Raw genomic sequence first — 22,898 nt, forward strand, 5'->3', positions numbered from 1 at the left:
GTAACAGTATTAATATTTTGGGACAAAAGGATTGTCTGTACTAACAAATTCAGTGCTCACTCTTCTCCACTAAAACCACTGTCTCAGCGCTAGCATGGGTCTAGGTGCTATTGTAAACAGGACTAATGAATTTTCAGTACTGTCACAAAACCTTGCTCTGAGCAGCAGTGAAGACTTGGTGTCGAAAAGACATCAAATTTCCAAGTGTAGACACAGCCTGTGAGCCTATCATATTGGTGCAAGCTTCTAAAATGTTAATTAAATTAACTTTTGGGAGGGGGCATTTCTAAAGGGTAGTGTGGATGCTTTAAGCCAAACTGTGAAAAAAAATTTGGTTAACATGATTATTCAATTTTCATAAATTGTTTAACTTGTGGGTTATGGTTTTACTTGTGGATGCAGTTTAAATTATTTAATATTCGCACATAGGTCTTGTCAACACTAGAACTAAATTGTTGGAAAGTCAACTAGTACAAAACAAATTTATGGACAAATAATTCAGTGCATCCACACTAACCATGCTTAATTGGTTTAAGTTTTGGCCCACATTAGCACTGAAAAATATAAATGACAATGTTCTCTTAATATTTATCCCACAATTCCTGATTCAGTTAATGCAATACATTCTAGGTGTTTTACAAATATTCTCGGAGCTTTAACCACTTAAATTTTTCTAGTGTAGACCAGGTGATAGACATTGAAGGATGGGGGAGGGATAACTCAGTGGTTTGAGCATTGGCTTGCTAAACCCAGGGTTGTGAGTTCAATCCTTGAGGGGGCCACTTAGGGATCTGGGGCAAAATCAGTACTTGGTCCTGCTAGTGAAGGCAGGGGGCTGGACTCGAAGACTTTTCAAGGTCCCTTCCAGTTCTAGGAGACAGGATATCTCCATTAATTAAAAAAAAAAAAAAAAGAAATTAAAAAGATTTACAATGTGGGGTAGAATAGGCTAAAGAACATTAGAGATAGGTTTTTCTTTCAAGTGAATCTCAAACTGAGCAATCAATTACCTATCCAGCCAAGATATAGGAACACAGAACATTCTATGGGACAATTTGATTTCCATTCAAAAAGACAGACACTAAATTCAGGAGAAGATTTAAATTCCTTCTCTATAGACATGCTACTTCATTTTCAACATTTTCACATTTCCCAAAATAAGGGAAGAGAAGTCACTAAGTGTAGTCCCTAATGTGGGTATCTTGTGCAATAATATAATCTAGATCAGGAGGGCTACATATCATGATAAAAATTCCAAAAAATGCTTATAATCATCACAAACCTGGAAATCTCTAGCACTCATCTGGAAGGCCCTGTAAATACTCAGAAATATTTTAAAAGCAAGTTTAAAACAAGAATTCAGTCATGGTTTGAAGACTATAAAAAAAGACACAGGACAGAAAAAAAAGCCTACCAGTCACTGCAACAAGGCAACCTGAAGATTTTTATAAGGCTACTGAAACTAAATCTGCTTAGAAACCTGATTTTCTAAGTACTTTCAGATTAATTAAACTGCCAATGAAAATATAGAAATCTCATGAACTACAGCTGCTTTTGACACCTGTTAAAAACCAGGGTGTGGTTTTGACACTCTGGCCACAAAAGCTGCTGTAATTCATGGGGTTTACACGTTTTCCATGGCAGTTTAACTAGCCTGAAAGTGATCTAATTGGGGCAAGTATTCAAACAGTGGAAGTAGAAACAGAACTCTAAACCATCAAAAAAAGTTAGAAGGAAAGAGTCAAAGCTTCTGCACAATCAGTGGGAAAGTCCATGTAAAACAAGCTCTCATACTGGTCAGAAGAGCTACGGATTGGACCTGGCACCTAAATCAATGTCTTATTTCTGATCCCTTTTTATCGCTGTGTTCCTGTTAGATCACCCAGTTATACTGCTGTTGGCTGTCCTGTATTACACTAAATATATGAAACTGCAAGTAGCTGATGTCATAGTTACTCCTTAGTTTTATTATAGAAAGATAATCTGTGAAAAAGATAAACATGGTCAAGATTTTTCAGAAGTGATTAGTGAGATTGGGTGCCTCCATTTTTGGGTGCTCAATTGGAGACATCTTAAACGGGCCTTATTTTCAGCAGCTGCATGCTCAGTATTCCCTAAAAATTAGGTCTCTCTAAAAATGCCTCAAATTGGGTACACTCCCCAAAAATAATCACAAATACTAGTCACTTTTGAAAATCTTGAGCATAGCTATTTCAAAACACCAGGCTCCATTCTGGCAAACCTGAAGATGCCTATCTATAGATCTTGCCTCAAAAGAGTGACCAGCCCCTTTCTTTACAATTGCCTCCTCACAAACAAAACTCTCCAGTGTTGGGAATGTTTTATAGGAACTCTTTCCTAGCACACTTTTCTTGATTGCTTTAGGGCTGTCATTACCTCTGTCACATTTAAAGGCCCAGCTGCCATTTGGCAGCAGACTGCTGCTTGCCACATCTCCTTTCCTCCTATCTGGTAAGTGTTCCTATTTTGTTTTCCTTTCATCTTATCATTAAAGAAGATAACACACAAGCATGCAAATAGATAAATTGATGGGGAAAAATCTTTTAAAAAATAGATTAGTACCTGGAAGAATTTTAAGCTCTGCTTCATCACTGTATTTGGGCGACCCACCACTTTCAATGACGCAGCGATAGAGTCCTCCATCCCCATCTGTAACATTGCTAATGATTAGAGCTCCACTTGGTAATGTGAATACACGGTCATCCAAAAAGAGTGGCTGACGATCCTGCTCCCACCTCACAAATGGTACCAGATCAGCATTGACCTCGCAGTTCAGAATTACGCTGTTTCCTCTATAGACAGATGTTGATTCTGGCTGGCTAGTGAATCTTGGAAGTCCTGGAGAGGAAGGTGAAAAGAGAATGGAAAAATCAAAATTATGCCAAACTACTATAATTCTGAAGGTCAGACCAGCAATCTGCCGTTTAAGCCTGACAAAAGTTGCACTCCATCTTTCTAGAATCAACAGATATGGATGAAAATAAGAAAAAAATTGCTTATTTGAACAACAAGTGAATACAACACAGATTCTACATGGGACATCATATTAAGTATGTTTTAATAGGAGGAAAGAAACACTGAGGGCCAAATTGTGAAAGCCTTTATGGGAGAAGGAGGAGACATGCAAAGAAAATTCACTCACTTCCCCCTGTGTGCTCCCTCTCTGTGTCCGTAGGAAGCAAACAGTAGCCTAGACAAAACGGTGAAGCCTAGACCAGTCCCCTCTTGGACATCAGGCTATACATGCTTTGGGCCAAATGATGACATGTACCCACTGTTCCAAGTAAGCTGTGGTGTAGAATCGTATCAGGAACTCAGAGAGAGACTGCACATGGCCCCACTTCCTCTCAGCATTGTTTTTTAAATGCCATGCACCCCAGGGTTGAGAATAAGGCCTGAAATTATCACAAGACATAATGCATGCCCTGGGGAAGGAGAGGAGGCTCCTGGAACGCTCTTCCCTTCCCAGAGCCTACATTCTGTGAGAGGGCCTATTAAATGCAATTATAGATTGATGACAGGTTTAAGTTCAGAATTTAAATTCAAAAGTCAGGAAAATCAGAAGTGCATTCCCCCTAATGGCAACATTATCAGTGTTCACTACACAAACGACAAAGATACACGTTAACTTCACAGTCATTTAGTCATTCAATCTCACTGAAACACAGTAGGAATGTAGTGTGTAATTCTCTTAGGCCCCTTTGAAAACACTAAACTTAAAATACCGCTGTACTGGTGCACATGAGCAATATGACTAATATAGCTTTTGAATGTCTTCATATGCAAGTGTTTACATTTTCAGCCTTAACTTTGCACTTATGTATTTTTGTGCATTTAATTTCCTTGTCTTATAAAAAAGTTATCCCTGGATGCAGAACTATGGAATAACAGCTGTATTTTGCACACTACTGGCTTTACACTACCATATATACTCGTTCATTAGCCCGTTCATTTATAAGCTGACCCCGCGAGATGGATAGGTAAAAACAGAAAAAAATGTATGACCCTTTCATAAGCCAACCCTATATTTCAGGGGTTGGCAAACTTTGGCTCCTGGTCCATCAGGGTAAGCCGCTAGCAGGTCTGGATGTTTTGTTTACCCTCAGCTCCCATTGGCTGGGAACGGCGAACCACAGTCACAGGGAATTAAGGGGCTCTGTGCCTGCAGACGCTCCAGGTAAACAAAACGACAATGTACTATATATTCAATTCAATGATTCCATGGAGTTCAAAATCATCAAATTTTGGTGTAGGCCCATTTATAAGCTGACCCCCACTCTTTGCTACGTCACTTTTCTACCAAAAATATTCAGCTTATAAACGAGTATATACGGTATATCACTTTCTAGACAAACAAACAAATCTAGCTGAAACATTGTAATAAAAATAGATTGCTCTGCAGTCTTCAAAATTTGTTTAAAAGGCCTAACAAAATGCCTAGACAAAAGTTCATTTAGGAAAAGGATGAGATTATTTCCCTTTAACAAACTAAAAATGTTAAAGTTTAAAAACCCTAAATTCTCATAAATCAGGAAATTTATTTCAAGTTCCAACACCAATTTATCCTTTGTCTCTTCTCCAACCCCCACCCAAATCTAAATTTTCCAGTACAGGCCACAAACCCCAAGGAAATTACATACCAGTTTGGAAACCCAGCCTACCCACTGGATACTGACCAGAAACCCATGCTTCAAGTATGAGATCATCTTACTTTCTACCAATGTGACAGAGAAATAATCCTACCCTCTGTTCATCACACCACATGAGCTGGGGCTCACACCATATCTTCTAAAACAGGTAAGGTTTTGCTGATATTACTAATATTGATCAGAAATCCAAATAGAAGTTAGTGATAAAATTGTACTCCATGTATCCTACTCATTCAGTTTAGACATCATGATAACCCATCCACCCTTACAAGGTAAGACTAAATTCTGTACATAGTATAACCTAGAAGAGTGAATGCTGGTTGTAGCATATGATTCAATACCACATTCTTGTAATTCATATATGCAACAGGTAGATTTGTTTCTTCCATGTGGCAACTCATGTGTGTTTCCCACTAGTAAGCAGAGAATAAATGGCTGCATAGGAGCAGAATTAAGGTTGGTGTCAGAATTTTAATTGATAAATTTCCTGACTTTCAAGCAACTGTTATTTTTTTTCAAATAAGTTACAAAGTATTTTCAACTTTCCATTCACCCCTGCCAAGTTAAAAGTTTTCTACAAAAATATTTTTTGCAAAATATTTTAATGAACTTACTAAAAGCAAAGACAATTGAGTCTTCCCAAAGTAGATGAAGTACACTATCAGACCTGCATTTCTATGAGTTCCAGAATGAGCTGAAAAATCTCAGTGGAAATAAAATCAAGAGAACACTAGTACATATCGAAAGGCAGAATAGTAATTTAATTTACTACACAGCTAGATCAGATTTGCACCATAATTCACAAGTCACTGTAAGAGTCTTCTATAACAAGCCAGAAGTCAACTGATCAACAATAACAGTCAAATGACACACTCATGCTACTTCCTCACATATGCATCAAGCAAAGCATTTTGACCATAAAAGCTGTAGTCCCAGTGAAGCCAATTATCACTGGGTAGAAATATTTGCTAGCCAGAATAAAATGTATGCAAACATTCTTACTGCAGAGTTGTTAAAACACAGTATAATCGAAGTCAACATAAATATTAAGCCAGCCTTTTAAATTGGTGTTAAAGTCTAAAACAAAAATATATGCAAGGGTCTAAATTGTGAAGGTTTCAACTACAATAATGTTCAGCATAGTGTGCTGAATTTCTGTAATCCCAATCAAAAACCTAAGTGAAATGTTCACATTTCAAGGTATTTACAACTTCAAGATATATTATTTTATGTGTTATCTTCATCTACCTTGCCATCACTCTGCCACCTTCCCTCTTTCTTAATTATGTATGAAAACGAACCATGGTCATTTGCTTAAAGGAAGCTGGAAAACAGCTGACTATGCTAGGTTTTGATAATATTGCTGCCAGTGTCCTTCACCTCCCTCATTCAACCATATGAACGATCACAATCGGACACTAAATTCACCTTAGTCACAAAATGATTGGCAGAAAAGTAGAGTTTGTCATGGGGCTCTCAGAAGCCAGACAGGATGATGAGTGGCACAGAAATTGAAACAGCTATAATAGCCATAGTTACGATACCATAACCATTTCCATTCTACCCCAGTCTCTTCAGAAGCTCATAACTGTCTGAAGCTTTCAACTTTCAGGCCAAAATTCTCCCTTTTTTGGGTTAACAACGGATTTTTTTCTTGAAGTTTGAGCAAAAATGGTTGAAGACACTGAGTAAAATGGGAGTGATAAATATTTTTGCACAATATTTTATTACACAGCTCTATAGTCAAAATAACTGAGGGCTGAAGGATGAAATTTTAGCGTGGAAATGACCCACTTTGAGAAATGCCTTCACTTTTTTACCAGTTATTACCACCCGAGGGACTGTCAAACAAGGAGATTTTTCCTTCCCAGGACAATCTGCAGCTAAAGGAAAAGGGTTGAAGAGATGTTGTAAAATGAAAGCCGTACTTAACAGTTTAAATTTCAAATGCTTTAACTGTTTTTCCTTATTCTGCATCATTAATAAAACGTTAAAATGGCTTTGTAATGGATTTTTGCCATGGCACTAAACAGGCGATGGTCTCTGTATACCAAACCAGTAACTTTGTTTAAGATAATTTAATGTTGGTCCCTTTCACGGTCATGTTAACATCTTTGACTCTTTGGGCCCATATAGTCTGTTTAAATTAATACAACTGACCCTGTCAGATATTACTTTAATATTTCACAATTTAGCAAGAAGTGAAGTATTTAGCTGATCTTTTCAACTGTGGATTGGCCAAAGAATTCTTAAGAGGACTGATCTTATCAAGGTCAATCTAAACAGTTTGCAATGATAGGAGCAACAGCCTTGATAAATGCACATATCACAGTCACACCCAGTAAAATGGCATATTAAAGTAGCTGTTTTCATATATTTCCGTAGCATCAAATAAAAGCTGCCTCAATTAAAAGAGAGGGAAACAAAGGGAGAATAGCTACCTGAAAGCAAAACTACACTGAAAAACACAGACATGTAAAGTGATGCTGTATTAAGGCCTTCTTGCCTCATTCTCTACTCACTTCACAGTTTCATTCAAAATTCACAGGGATTAGGTAAGGGATTCTGAGTACTTTACTAGAGCTGCAGGAGCAGAGCCAGGGTTCCTACAGAGCCCTTCCCTCAACCTCGTAAGGATCTTATAAAGTCCGCAGGAGCCCTCTTGACTTTTCGCTATCCAGCTGCGTTAGCAATAGACATACCATGTGTGAAACAAATCCTTATTTAGCTACTCGCTATATGAGCTTGGCAAACTGCTGTGCATATTCATTATTCAGGTTTCTCAGTTCTGTCACACAAAACCATTTTTTTCCTGGAAAAAGTGAAGGCATTTCTCAAAGAGGGTCATTTCCATGCTAAAATTTCATCCTTCAACACTCAGTTATTTTGACTGTAGAGTTGTGTAATAAAATATTGGGCATAAGGGCAGGGCACTGGGCAGGGGGGCAGCGTGGAAGGAGTATGCTAGCAGTGCAGGGTTGGGCAGGCCATTGTGCATCTAGAAGCTGTGGGTTTGTAAACAGTGCCCTTGTGCTGGGCTGAGTGGGGCCACTCCTGCTGCAAAGCACATCATTGCTCCCAACCGGCTCCTTGCTCTGCAGACCGCCCCCCATCACATGCCCTGTTTTCCCAATGGGGGCCCACAAATATGTTTGGCACCAGGCCCACAAAAAATTAATCTGGCTCTGGCTATGGGTGCAGGTCCTGGGGTGGGGCAAGGGAAGAGGAGTTTGGGATGTAGAAGGGTGCTTCAGGGTGGGATTGGAGGGGGAATCAGGGCTGGGGCAGAGGGTTGGGGCCCAGGAAGGCATCAGGGGTGTAGGCTCTGGGTGATGCTTACCTCAAACAATTCCCAGAATCAGCAGCATGTCCCCATCCCATTCACCCCGGGCTCCTACATGGAGGCATGGACAGGCAGCTCAGCACACTGCCCCACCCTCAGGCGTCGGCTCTGCAGCTCCCATTGGTTGTGGTTCCTAGCCACTGGGAGCTGCGGGGGCAGCACTTGGGATGAGGGCAGCATGCAGAACTCCCTGGCTGCCCCGATGTGTAGGAGCCAGAAGGAGGACATGCTGCTGCTTCTGGGAGCCACGTGATGCGGAAGCTAGCAGGTAGCCTGACAGCCCCACTGCATGGCACTTCCAGGATCCCTTTTTGACCAGGTATTCCAGTCAAAACATGGACATCTGGTCACTCTAGTTGGCAGCCAACTTATGTTTTCCGTCAAAAATTTTTGCACTCGCATCCCCCAAAGTTTTGTCTTTTTAAGAATCCCCAAAGGGGAGTGATGGCTGGAACAGCCCATCTTCTCGTTATTGTGATTGCCAGCTAGGCCTAATTTGTGACACATCAATTTTAGTCCACTGATTTACAGTCCCACATTTCTTTTGTTTACCAGCCTTGATCTCAGCATAGTCCTTGAGTAATATCAGTCAACCTTTTTGTTTGGACTAACTCAGACTGTCTTCCTTCTGTACCTTTTCCCCACCAACATTTGTTACAGATTATTTTGACATTTTATGAACTTTCATTCACTTTCGCTAAACATCAGAGTACTTGCCAAAGCAGTAAAGGAAGATACTTGCTCCGAGGCGGCTTTGGAAACCTTATATTGCTGAAATGTTGGGAGTTTAGAAAGGCCATTTATATAGTTTATGATTAAATGATTTAAAATGTATCCACATGATTCCTAAAAACAAGAATTTGGTTCATTACTTGAAAACTGTAGTTCTATAAATTGTTCCCAAATTATTGGATTAGGCCATTGTCTTTTGCCCTCAAGTAGCTCTTCTGATTATGAAAACCATCTGGAATTCAACTCTCAATAGATCTCGATCAAGCCACTCCAGATGAGAGCTTCCCGAGCAAAACTAGCGAATAACTAGTTTAAAAATCATTATCTCCAACAATATTTTGCATCAAACTATGAGAATAGAACAACATACCAGATAAGTCTCTTGACAGAGGCAGCTCTTTAAAGAACTCCAATTTTCAGGTTATTTACATTTCCTTTTCTGCTCAGAGTCCCAAATCTACAGTGAATTAACTAGGCCGAGCAGCACCCAAAACCCAAATCAGTGCGTAAGAGAAGACAATGGGAAATTAGGTAATATTTAAACACAATACTTTCAGAGAACTACACCAATCACATTGCTCAAAAGCAATTTCTGCAAAGGCACTGATGACCACATAATAATAGCTAGTGAACATGTGAACAGAAAATCAAGAGGTTGCTTAAGATCTGCTGAGTTACTTTTTGACCCAGTAGTCTCCATTTCCCTATCAGAATGGATCCTGACACTCAGAGGATAAAGAAGGCTATCTGATCTCTAATGCAATGATAGATTTATTAGGTATGCCAGACCAAGAAGCTTTCCAATTCTGAAAAAGATTAATGGAATCTCAGGCGTCCTATCAATATGCCTTGTGTAAATCAAATTCTTCTTCGAGTGATTGCTCACATCCATTCCAGTTAGGTGTGCGCGCACGACACGTTCACGTTCGTCAGAAGACTTTTTACCCTAGCAACACTCGGTGGGTCGGCTGAGTGCCCCCTGGAGTGGTGCCGCTATGGCACCGGATATATACCCCAGCCATCCCAGCCACCCTTCAGTTCCTTCTTACCGCCTGTGTTGGTCGTTGGAACAGTGGAGCGTGGCTTAGCTGACCTCCACTTCCCTAGCTACTCGTAGTTCTCGTTCGTTATCGTGTATATAGTTATAAGCAGGGTTCAGGGACTAGCCCCTTCACTGCACTCGGTGCCAGAGCTCATGCCCAGCTCACCAGGTTTCAAACCGTGCTCGGCCTGCCACAAGCCGATGCCGACAGGAGATCCGCACAACTCCTGTCTGAAGTGCCTCAGGGAATCGCTCTTGACAGCTAAGTGCCCCATTTGCAAGGCTTTCAAGCCGAGAACAAAAAAGGAGCAGGACATCAGGCTTAAGCAGCTCCTCATGGAGGCGGCCCCCACCTCTCCACTTTCGGCACTGAGCGCTGGTCAGTTGGTGAGCAGAAGCGCCTCCGTGGCACTGGACCACACCAGTACGCCCAAGGACTCACGGCACCGAACGTCACCGGCACCAACGTCGGCTCAACGACGCTCCCTCTCCCCTGAGGTTGAGAAAGGCCAAGACTCCTGCTGCTTCAGCACCGACCGCACTGCGCACCGACCGCACTGCAGCCAGAGAGTACGCCTAAGTCAGAGCGCCCAGCGCCGACACCCGCTGCAGCACCGACTAAATCGGCACTGTCGATTCCGGTCCCACAAGGGCCGTCGAGTCCGGCGCCTGTTAGCTCCCCAGCGCGTGCCGCAGTAGAGCTCACTATGCCGTCCACGCCAGAGGCACTCTCAGCGGTGAGGGACCTGATCGCCCTGACAGACTCGGCACTGCCTCTACCCCCGGCACCACCGGTGAGGGTAATCCAATCCATAGGCAAGCCGACCTTGATTAGACCACCCTCTGTCGGCGCAGCTGACTGGCACCGCTCACGATCGCGGTCCCGCAGACGCTGCAGGTCCAGACGGCGCTCCCGCTCTCAACGCCATTTGCAGTCCTGGCACCGTTCTACCACATGGCACCGGTCAGACTCACGGCACTGGTTGGACTCTCGTTCACTGGCTCATTACCTGCGGCACCGCTCCAGTTCATGGCACCGCTTCAGGCACCGTGCCTCCCGAAGCCATTCACGACGCTGGGATTCGAGATCTCGGTCGACCTCCCGGCACCGATCTGGCCGCAGGTCCTGCTCTCGATCCCGGCACCGGTCCCCGATACCGAGGGGAGCCAGGTCCATTGGAACATCTGCACAAGGCTTCTCCGCTCCTCCATGGCCATCCAGGCATACGTCAGTGTCCTCTCACGTGGACAGCTACTATGGCCAAGACCGTGATTCCGATGTGCCCACCGGAATGTTTCAAGAAGCCCGGTCTCAGGACCCAGGACCTCACCAGTGGTCCTTTTGGACACCTTGGGCATACTACCAGGCCCAAGGTGCCCCGCTAGTTCCGGCCCGCTCCGCTTCATCAGAGCACCAAGCACCAGAGGCCACAGTTACTCGTCCTCCTCCACCAGGGACGGAGGAATCACTACTCCACCCACCGGGTTCCCCAGTGCCAGTGGAGCAGGAACTGCCGCAGGAGCAAGAGGCCATACAAGACCCACTCGTCCCCGGCGTTTCATCTTCTTCCTCTCCAGATGAGGCAGTGGCAGGGACTTCCTCCTCGGGGCCGCCTCAAATAGACCTAAGAGCCCATCACGACCTCCTCAGGAGAGTAGCACTCAACATGAACCTCCAGGTGGGGGAGGTCCCAGAGGTCGAGGACCCTGTAGTGAGCATCCTGTCAGCAGATGCCCCCACTAGGGTGGCTTTGCCCTTTATCAGGACCATCCAGGCTAATGCAGACACCTTATGGCAGTTCCCAGCCTCCATCCCCCCTACAGCAAAGGGAGTCGAGTGCAAATACATAGTACCCTCTTGGGGGTACGAGTATCTATATGTCCACCCTCCTCCCTCCTCACTGGTTGTCCAATCGGTCAACGACAGGGAGCGCCATGGCCAACAGGCGCCAGCCCCAAGGTCAAAGGAGTCTAGGCGAATGGACCTACTTGGCCGCAAGGTGTATTCGGCAGGCGCCCTATAGCTTCGGGTGGCAAATCAGCAGGCTCTACTGAGCCGTTATAGCTACAACACCTGGGCAGAGGTGGGTAGATATACAGAGCTACTCCCCCGGACTCCCAACAGGAATTCGCTGCATTCCTAGAGGAGGGGAAAAAGGTGGCCAGAACCTCCATCCAGGCTTCTCTAGATGCGGCCGATTCAACAGCCAGAACTCTGGCCTCCGGTATCTCCATGAGACGCATCTCATGGCTACAGGTGTCCAACTTACCGCCTGAATTACAATATACCATCTAAAACTTACCTTTCGACGGTAAGGGTCTGTTCTCGGAGAAGACTGACCCCAGGCTACAAAGCTTGAAAGACAACAGGGTCATCATGCGCTCCTTGGGCACGCATACACCTGTGACCCAAAGCAGACCTTTCCGTCCCCAGATTCACGGCCCATACTTTGTGCCCAGACACAGGCAAGACTTTAGTAGATGGCACGGGCAGGGTGGCCGTAGACGCCAGTCCGGACCCCAAGGAATCCAAAACCACGGCTCCGCAAAACCACCAACGGGGCCTAAGTCTACCTTTTGAAGGTACGCCTAAGGACGGCGTACCAGTTTCAGGACAGGATCCTTTTCCTCCCTTCTCCAACCACCTCTCCTACTTCCTCCCGGCGTGGTCCCAATTGACCTCAGACATATGGCTCCTACGCACTGTGAAACAAAGATACCACCTCCAATTTGTTTCATCCCCGCCTTCCCACCCAGTCCCTCTTCAGGGACCCCTCTCACGAGCACTTCCTCCTTCAAGACGTGCAGATGCTCCTCGCCATAGCAGCAATAGAGGAGGTGCCGCAAAACAAGAAGGGCAAAGGGTTTTACTCCCGGAACTTTCTGATCCCCAAGTCGAAAGGAGGCCTCAGGCCTGTCCTAGACCTGCGAGGCCTCAACAAGTTCATGATAAAGTTGAAGTTCCGCATGGTCTCCCTAGGGACCATTATCCCATCCTTGGATCCTGGAGACTGGTATGCTGTCCTCGATATGAAGGACGCGTACTTTCACATCGCCATTTTTCCTTCACACAGGAGGTACCTTCACTTTGTAGCCAACCACCAGCACTTCCAGTTCACGGTCCTCTCCTTTGGCCTCTCCACGGCCCCAAGGGTGTTTACAAAGTGCATGGCCGTAGTCGCCGCACATCTCCCCCAACGTCGGATACACGTATTCCCGTATCTGGACGACTGGCTCATCAGAGGGACCTCCGAGACACAGGTCAGACAGCATACAGACATTGTCAGGGACCTATTCACATGCTTAGGGCTGATGCTCAATGTGGAGAAATCCACACTGGTCCCCACACAAAGGCTAGACTTCATAGGAGCTACCCTGGACTCCAATCTAGCCACGGCCTACCTATCCCAGCCGCGATTCCAGGCAATGGCAACGATCATTCGAGGTCTCCAGAACTTCCCGACGACCTCGGCTAGCACCTGTCTCGGTCTCCTAGGTCACATGGCTGCCTGTACTTATGTGACCAAATACGCCAGGCTCCGCCTCCGACCCCTCCAAATGTGGCTCAACTCGGTCTACCGTCCGGGCAGGGACCCAAGACACAATAGTCACCATTCCCCTGAGCACCCTACGCTCCCTCGACTGGTGGCTAACACCCTCCCTGGTATGTGCAGGGTTACTGTTCCATCCGCCACAACCCTCACTGTCCCTGACGACGGACGAGTCATCTCTCAGATGGGGGGGCTCACCTCGGACACCTTTGTACCCAGGGCCTTTGGTCACCACAGGAGCTGATGCTTCACATAAATGTCCAAGAGCTGAGGGCGGTCCGCCTGGCGTGCCAGACATTCCAGCAGCATCTACACAGCCATTGTGTCTCAGTGTTTACAGACAACACAACGGACATGTATTATATCAACAAACAGGGAGGGACTCGATCATCCCCCCTCTGTTAGGAGACCATCCGACTCTGGGACTTCTGCATAGCCCACTCGATAGACCTGGTAGCGTCCTTTCTTCCAGGGGTTTGGAACACTCTAGTGGATCAGTTGAGCAGATCCTTCCTCTGCCACGAATGGTCGATAAGACCAGATGTTATTCATTCAGTCTTCCAGAAGTGGGGCTTTCCCCACATAGACCTGTTTGCCTCTCGCACGAACAGGAAATGCCAAGCGTTCTGCTCCTTCCAGGGTCTTTCACTGGGATCAATCTCGGACGCATTCCTCATGTCGTGGAAGCACCGGCTGCTCTATGCCTTCCCTCTGTTCCCGCTGATTCACAAGGTCCTGATAAAACTCCACAGGGACAGAGCACACCTAATCATGATCGCGCCAGCGTGGCCCCAGACAGCACTGGTATACCACAGTGCTCAACCTGTCCATAGCCAGCCCAATTACCCTGCCTCTCCACCCGGACCTCATAACGCAGGACCACGGCAATCTTCGCCACCTGGACCTGCAAGCCCTCCACCTCACGGCGTGGCTAAACAGGTCGGAGTTACGCTGCTCCGTTCCGGTACAACATATACTCCTGAGTAGCAGAAAGCCTTCCACTCGGTCAACATATCTGGCCAAGTGAAAACGTTTCTTCTGCTGGTGTGAAACACAGAATACTACACCCCCTCAGATCTCGATCCCCACTATCTTGGACTACCTCTGGTCCCTTAAGCAGCAAGGCCTGGTGATATCGTCTCTGAGGGTGCACTTGGCGGCCATCTCCACATTCCATCCAGGGGAGAGTGGACACTCCGTGTTTCCCCATCCTTTAGTTACTAGATTTCTCAAGGGCCTGGAGTACCTCTACCCCCAGGTACGCGGCCCTGCTCCCACCTAGGACCTCAATCTAGTCCTAAGCAGGCTTATGCTTCCACCATTCGAACCATTGGCAACTTGCATGCTGCTATATCTGTCCTGGAAGACAGTTTTCTTAGTAGCCATTACATCGGCCAGACGAGTCTCCGAGCTTTGAGCGCTAACGGTGGGCCCACCGTATACTGTCTTTCACAAGGACAAGGTACAGTTACGACCGCATCCAGCGTTCCTCCCTAAGGTAGTGTCAGCCTTCCATACCAATCAGGACATCTTCCTTCCAGTCTTCTTCCCGAAGCCTCACTCATCTCGGCGGGAATAGCAGTTACACTCCTTAGATTTCCATAGGGCGCTCACTTTTTATATCGACCGGATGAAGCCCTTCCGGAAATCGCCCCAACTCTTCGTTGCTGTGGCTGACCAGATGAAAGGCCTATCTGTCTCCTCCCAGAGGATCTCCTCTTGGGTGACAGCGTGCATCCGCACGTGCTATGACCTGGCTCATGTTCCCTCGGGCCATCTCACTGCACATTCTATTAGAGCTCAGGTTTCATCAGCCGCCTTCCTGGCCCATGTACCAATCCAGGAGATATGTCGTGCAGCTACTTGGTCCTCGGTCCACATCTTTGCTTCACACTATGCTCTGGTCCAACAATCTAGAGATGATGCAGCCTTTGGCTCAGCGGTTTTGCACTCTGCCACATCTCACTCCAACCCCACCGCCTAGGTAAGGCTTGGGAATCACCTAACTGGAATGGATGTGAGCAATCACTTGAAGAAGAAAAGATGGTTACTCACCTTTGTAACTGTTGTTCTTCGAGATGTGCTGCTCATATCCATTCCAAACCCACCCTCCTTCCCCACTGTCGGAGTAGCCAGCAAGAAGGAACTGAAGGGTGGCTGGGTCGGCTGGGGTATATATCCGGTGCCATAGCGGCGTCACTCCACGGGGCGCCCAGCCGACCCACCGAGCGTTGCTAGGGTAAAAAGTCTTCCAACGAACGTGCATGCAGCACGCGCACACCTAACTGGAATGGATATGAGCAACACATCTCGAAGAACAACAGTTACAAAGGTGAGTAACCGTCTTTAGATCCTTGACCACATGCTTTCATGACACCCACTTGGGACAAAAGAAAGGGAAGTCAATGGCTTACTCACTAAAGAATTTAGAATTAAGCTGTGAACCATAGGGAGACAAATCAGTGGCTGCAAAAATGATAGAACAGGCACAAGATAGGCTGCCAGTTCTCTTGTTCTGCAAGCCAAAATGATGGGGAAATACAGAATAAACTAGTGATCCCCAACCTTTTCATCTGGCAGGCGCCAGAGGAAGGACCGTGACGGCGGTGGAGCATCCGCTGAAATGCCGCCGAATTTCTGCGGTGTTTCAGCGGCGATGACTCTCAGTAACGCCACTTGCCGCCAAGCGACGTCATCGAGAGGCATCGCCGCTGAAACGCTGCAGAAATTAGGCGGCATTTTGGCGGATGCTCGACCACCGGCCAGGACGTGGGCTCATTTAGTTCGGGATCACCCTGATGAACTCTATCCTCTGGGTCAGTTCTAGGGTCAACTTCGCTATGTTGAGGAGGAGACCCAGCCATTGGAATGTATACCTGACCAGTCATCGAGGTAAGGTCCACCGTCAATGGAGGAAGGCAGCCACGACTGACATACACTTGGTGATCACTCGGGGGGCTGTGGAAAGGCCGAATGGAAGGGCCGTAAACTGGTAATATTCACGGTTGATCACAAAGTGCAGGAAGTGCCTGTGCGCCGGATGAATCGCTATGTGGAAGTACACACCCTTCATTTCGAGTGCGGCTTACTAGTCTCCAGGATCCAGGGAAGGGATAATGGTGCCCAGGGAGACCATGTGGAACTTCAACTTGACTGTGAATTTGTTGAACAGGCACATGTCCAGAATGGGCCGGAGGTCCCCTTTGGCCTCGAGGATTAGGAAATATCAAGAATAAAACCCCTTTCCCCTTAGTTCCCGTGGAACCTCCTCTACTGCCTCCATGGCGAAGAGTGCCTGAACCTCCTGCATAAGGAGCTGCTCGTGAGAGGGGTCCCTGAAGAGGGACAGGGAAGGGGGGGAGTGAGGGGGGGAGGAAGAAAATTGGAGAGGGAGTATCCCACGCTTCCACAAATGATCCAGTGGTCCGAGGTTATTTGAAACCATGCATGGTGGAAGTGGGATAAATGATTCAAAAAGGGTGGGGAAGAATCTGGGGGTAAGTCTGGTACGCAGTCTTTGGGCATCCCTTCAAAAGGCGTACTTGGAACCAGACGATGGTTTGGTCGGGCCCTGGCCTTGCCCAGACGGAAGGTTGGAGGGCTTCCTCCTGCCATTCCACCCCCACCACCTGTAAAAGTCCTGCCTTGGACAACAAGGGTAGGAGTGCTGCTGTGGCTGTTGGGGCTTGCGGTGCTTCAGCTGGGTTGCTGGGGTGTGCATATCCGGGACTTTATGGTTGCCCTCGAGTCCTTAAGGCTATAAAGCCTAGAGTCAGTCTGCTCGGTGAACAGGCTCTCCCCATCAAAGGGTAGGTCCATCAAGGGGTAGGTCAGTGTCTGCTGAACCTCAGGGGGCAGGCCAGAGTCTTGCAGCCAGGAGGTGCGCCTTATGGCAATCCCAAGGACAAGGTATGTGTGGCTGAGTCTGCAGCGTCCAGTGAGGCCTGTAAAGAGGTCCATGACACCATCTTGCCCTTGTCAACAAGGGCCCCAAACTCCTCCCTGGACTCAGGAGGCACAAACTCCTCGAACTTCAGGATGAAGTGCCTGCTGATTGGCAGTCCGAAGCTGGAGCCCACCCGTGGAGTATACCTTGAGACCAAACAAGTCCAGCCGCTTGGTGTCCTTCGACTCTCCTTCTCATTCATGGCCGCAACCACCAGCGAACAGGCCTCTAGATGCAGGAACAAATAGTCATATCCCTTCAAGGGGCCAAAGTATTTAAGTTAGACCCCTTTGGCCGTAGGGGAAATAGAGGCCGGGGTCTGCCAGATGGTTTTGGCGTTGGTCTGGATGATCTTGAGGGGCAGGACCACCCTCAACAGACTGTCCAGGGCCAAAATGTCCAACACTGGGTCCTCCGATTCCACCACCTCCTTGGCCTGCAGGTTCATGTTGCGTGCCACCCTGCGCAGGAGGTCTCGATGAGCACGGATATCTATAGGGGGTGGCCCAGAGATAGAGGTGCCTGCCACAGCCTCGTCAGGGGAGGACGACGAAGAGGCCATGGGTGGGGAAAGGGTTATCTTGATCCCCCTGTGCCATGGGGGTCTGATGCTCTGCATCCCTGACCACAGGCCCAGGCTTGGGAATCAGTGTCAGAGTGGGTCCCACAGTGGGAAGAGGGCATGACATCTCCTCCACACCCCCAGGAGCAGGCTGACAGGCGGAGGCTTCCAGCACCCATGGTTCAGAGGTGGCCAACTGGGAAGCACCAGACTGTGCACCTTGGGCCTGGTGGTACGCCCACAGGGTCCAGAAAGGCCTCTGGGTGGGCCCCTGCCCATGCGCCTGCCATGGTGCTGCCCCTGCATCAGGGGAGCCACAGTCCAATTGGCAGCAGTCCCTTATCCGAACAAGAGAAATGAGAACCGGACCGTGAGGCCAGGGCGGCACTGACATGATCTGTGCCAGGGAGCAGCATCGAGGAGAAGGAGAGCGGTGCTGCAAGGCTAGGGAGCAGTGTCTGGACCTGGAGCTGTACTGTGGCCTGGAGCTACGTCGAGACAATGAATGGCACCAGGATCGCTGCCAGGTCCGGGACCTGCTCCATGACAGCAACTGACAGGCAGAGCAGCACCATGATCAGGAGCGTCGACATGAACCGGAGCGATGACTCGAGTATATCCAGCATCACGAGTACAATCGGCACTGCGATGGACAGCGGTGCATGGACTCTAAGCGGTGCTGGGAATGGGAGCGGTGCCAAGGCTTGACCACCGGAGCTGACAGTGCCAACAGTCGGATTAATGCCAGCTTGCCTCAAGATGGTACCATCTGCTGGGGCGCCGGAGACTTGGCATGGAGCATAGGGAACCCTAATGCCATCATGGTGATGAGGTCCCTCGCATCCGCAAAGGCGTCCAGGGTGGAAAGAGCTGGACTTCCACAATGCTGCGGGTTGGGGAGTCCAAAGGCACCAGATTCAACGGTTCCCCCAGCGGGGCCGAAGTCGATGGTGCTGCATCCATGACCTTCGCTGCCAAGGCGCTGCCCTCCAGGATGCACCACATTGGCTGGCTTCAGGGAATTGGGTCTCTGTGACGGAGAGCCACCCTTCTCCAGATTTCGGTGCTGCTTCGGTGCCAGAGACTGGGAGCAGTGCCGAGTCAATGTTGCTGGCTTCACAGCCAGGGAACGGCCGTGCCGCGGGGAATGGCCAGACTCCGACTGCAGTGCCGCCTTCACTACCACCGCCGGGGTGCTAGGCGCTAAAGAACTTGGTGCCAGGTCCTGCCACGCCGAAGGAGGCTGGGGACTAAGTGCTGCCTACATAAGGAGCTGCTTCAGGTGAAAGTCCCGCTCCTTTTTAGTCCAAGGACAAAATCTCTTCCAGATCCTGCACTTCTCGGCTTGGTGAGCCTCCCCTGGACACTTTAGACAAGAGTCTGTTGGCATGGACTTGGAGCAGGACTTGTAGGGCTTGAATCCTGGGGACTTGGGCGTGAAGCCCTGAAGAAAAATAGTTGGGATGGAGGGTAATCCCCCAACCTAACTGACACTAACTAAAACAAAAACAAAACAAAAACCAAACAACAACTGTGTTCCAAAGGTAGGGAAATGCAGAGAACTTGCAGAGCAAGATGTCACAGTTCCAACGACCGTCACAGGCGGTAAGAAGGAACTGAGGGGGCACCGGGTCAGCTGGGTCATATATTGAGCGCCATGCAGGCGCCACTCCAGGGGTCTCCACAGCCGACCCGATGGATGATGCTAGGGAAAAAACCTTTCCGACGGCCAAAAGCACACATATGCGGCATGCACACACTTAATTGGAATCGATATGAACAAGCACTCAAAGAAGAACAATGTTTTGTTCAACCTGAAATGAAGCATTTAGCTTTTGAGCTTTTTAAAACACTAAAAAAATTAATGAAATGAAATATAAAAAATTCTAATTTAAAAAATGTCAAAATAACCTTTTCAGTTCTCTGAATATTTATAATTAAATCAATTCAACAAATTTGACCTGAATTTATGACATTTTGGCCAAAAAAATATTCAGCCAAAAATTTTTGTCTAGCTCTACTTAGAAGAGCAATAATTTCTTACAGCAGTGTTTCTAAAACTAGGGTTGCCACTTGCATAGGGAAAGCCCCCGGTGGGCCGGGCCAGTTTGTTTACCTGTCCTGTGAACAAGTCCCGCTGATCACAGCTCCCACTGGCCGTGGTTCGCCACTGCAGGCCAATGGGAGCTCCTGGAAGCAGCGGCCAGTATGTCCCTCAGCCCGCCCCACTTACAGCAGCCCCCATTGGCCCGGAGCAGCGAACTGCGGCCAGTAGGAGCCGCGATCGGCCGGACCTGCAGACGGGGCAGCTAAACAAACCGGCCCAGCCCACCAGAGGCTTTCCCTACACAAGCGGCAACTCTAGTTTGAGAAACATTGTCTTATAGCTTTGAGTTCAAATGGCTTAAATATGAAGACCTCTTTCTTAGTAGGTTCAGGAAACTGGAGCTTACCAATGGAGCAGTGACATTCCAGGCTTGGTGTCCAGTGTCCGTGATCACCAAGGTTCTTAGAAACATTTCCCAAGGGTTTTTTATGAGGTCAGAGAATATTTGAGTGTTCAACAGAGTTAATGTGAAAGAGGAAACTGCTGTAAGGAGAATCCCACTGATGAAGAGAATGAAACAGGGGTTGGAAATGTTTCTTACTAGGGAACTGGTTCTTTGATTAAGTCCATCATGTGGTCAACTGGCTTTAACAAGATATGGAAACTGCCTGAAGGACTCTTCATCCAATAGGAAATTGCTGCTAGTGTAGGTCAAAAAGGGATCACAGATGTATTAGTGAAGGAAACCATTCAGTCTTTTCCATTCAGAATTGATTAGAAACACTAGCTAGGATAGGAGATTCAGTAAGTCTTGGAGCGATCTGCAAAGTGACACCTTTACTGACCCCTCAAACACGGTATCGTCTTTCAGGGAAAGGCAGTATTCCCTTTAATCAAATGCTTACAAAATTCCAAGAGGCCAAACTAAAACCAAACAAGAGGGTGGCGTATAGCAGATGTTCATTGTCCTAAATGAATTGGAGGAACTTCTGGCACCCCAAAGCATTTGAGATCTTGAGGTAGGCATCCTTCATATCAAAAGATACTAAGAATTCCTCTCATTCTACTGCTATGATGAAAAGTTAGATTATTCTTCAATATCTCAGGTGATGAAGGAGTTGATCTACTTAAAATTCAACATGTGATTCTAGTTTCCTATCACAGGAACACTTAAAGAACATCTGAAGTGGATTTCCTTCCACTCTAACTGCTGATTCTATTCAAAGAAAGGCTCCCCAAGAGTTATAGCAGTCTTGAGGCAATCTAAAGAGTTTGTGTAAGGTGTTGGGGGGAGGGTTTAAAATCTGACCAATTTTAGGATTCTTTCATGATTTCATTAACGTTCTTGCAAATTGTGAAATCAAACTCATGCTTTGCTATGGCTTTTAAAAAAGTCTTGGAGTTTTTGTCTCTCCGTTAGTGCCACACAGATTTAAGGTAAGGGGTAACAGACTAGACTTCCAAGGAAAAACTGCCTGGAGTGGTCAGAATGGAGGAAAGAACCACCAAGCATGAGAGCATTCCACTTGTTAGAAAGGACTCTGGCTCTTCTGGAGAATCCAGCAGATTCAAAAATATCCACTTGCCGCTGGCGCTTATAGGGTGAGAGAGAGCATTAAATCACACCTGATTTTTTTTTTTATTCTATGAAAGATGTGGTAGCTGATAAGTAATGAGGAAAGGAAGAACTCTATGAGAAGCATCAGAGGGGTAGCCGTGTTAGTCTTGATCTGTAAGAGCAGCAAAAAGTCCTCGTAGCCAACTACAAAAGCTGTTTCTCCTCCCTTGGTTTTCACACCTAAACTGCTAGAAGAGGGCCTCATCCTCCCTGATTGAACTAACCTCGTTATATGCAAGCAAGAAGCAGGCTAGAGATATATATCTGCCCCTGGAAATTTCCACTACATGCATCCGATGAAGTGGGTATTCACCCATGAAAGCTCATGCTCCAGTATGTCTGTTAGTCTATAAGGTGCCACAGGACTCTCTGCTGCTTCTATGAGAAGCATGACTGTTAATTATACATATAGGAGGAGCTGAGAGCTGTTCATAGTTTCTCCCTCTCAGCAGCCCTCTTCAAAGGCCTTATTCAGCAGCCGGCTCGGGGAAAGGTTGACGTGGAAAGAGGAGGGCTATAGAGCCTAGAGGAGACAACCCCTAAAGGTGAATCAGTGAAACTGACTGTACAAAAATGTACTGTGAAATGCACAAAGTATATTTTAAAAGAAATATTTGTTCTCTTTCATCCTTTTAAGTTACATATAAAGAACTTAGGCACTATTTGTAACAGCAGGAGGTAAATATTCTTCAGAATGAAGTTATTTTTAAGATGACTTCCCATTAACCCTTGTGCTGCTGAAACTACCATGACACTTGCTCCATTTAAACTGTCCATTAACACTCCAATGTAGTCCATAAAGATCAGAAAGCACCTGCTACATTCAACAGTATAGCAGGTGCATTCTAACAGCATTCTCTGGGAACACTCAGCAGCAGTCAAGATTCATTTATAAGAGAGACTTGGATAGTCACAATAACCAATCATAAAAATGAAATATCAGCACAAATATATTTTTAAGTGACTATATCAAACAAGGTTAACTTAAAAGCAGTTGAAGATCATTAACAGAAATAATCCAAGAAATGATGTTAATAAATCAATAATGGCAAATTACTGAACTGATTGGGAATTTACTCACAAGTTCCATGCCACCTTATGTAACAGCCGCACATAGGGTTCAAGATTCACGTAATGTGGTTTAGAAACTGTTCCTAAACCCTGATGAGCATAAGCACACACAATGATGATCCTCTACACTCTCAGAATTAGGGAGTGAATTGGTATCACTATAGCAATTATAAAGTTCCTCATTCTGCTGAACACAAACAGCTTTGACACTGTGAACTGATAACATACAGTTAAATCTAGACTTGTTAAGTATGCAGTAAGTGAAGTAACACAGAGGTGTGAATTTCCTTCATTTTTCTGGAGGAGGTAGTAATCC

General features: G+C 46.8%; 1 protein-coding gene across 10 annotated transcripts in view; it reads right to left on the reverse strand.

Moving 5' to 3' along the window:
- The window catches only part of NEO1 (neogenin 1), a 549,782-nt gene that overhangs the window by 281,557 nt on the left and 245,327 nt on the right, over nt 1–22,898 (reverse strand). For all 10 annotated transcript variants that reach the window (XM_050968064.1, XM_050968062.1, XM_050968067.1 and 7 more), the window contains exon 3: nt 2,584–2,859. In XM_050968064.1, the coding sequence (XP_050824021.1) occupies nt 2,584–2,859 (276 nt within the window). The remainder of the gene's footprint in view (nt 1–2,583; nt 2,860–22,898) is intronic.

This window comes from Gopherus flavomarginatus, chromosome 9, assembly GCF_025201925.1.
Source record: "Gopherus flavomarginatus isolate rGopFla2 chromosome 9, rGopFla2.mat.asm, whole genome shotgun sequence".
NCBI lineage: Eukaryota > Metazoa > Chordata > Testudines > Testudinidae > Gopherus > Gopherus flavomarginatus.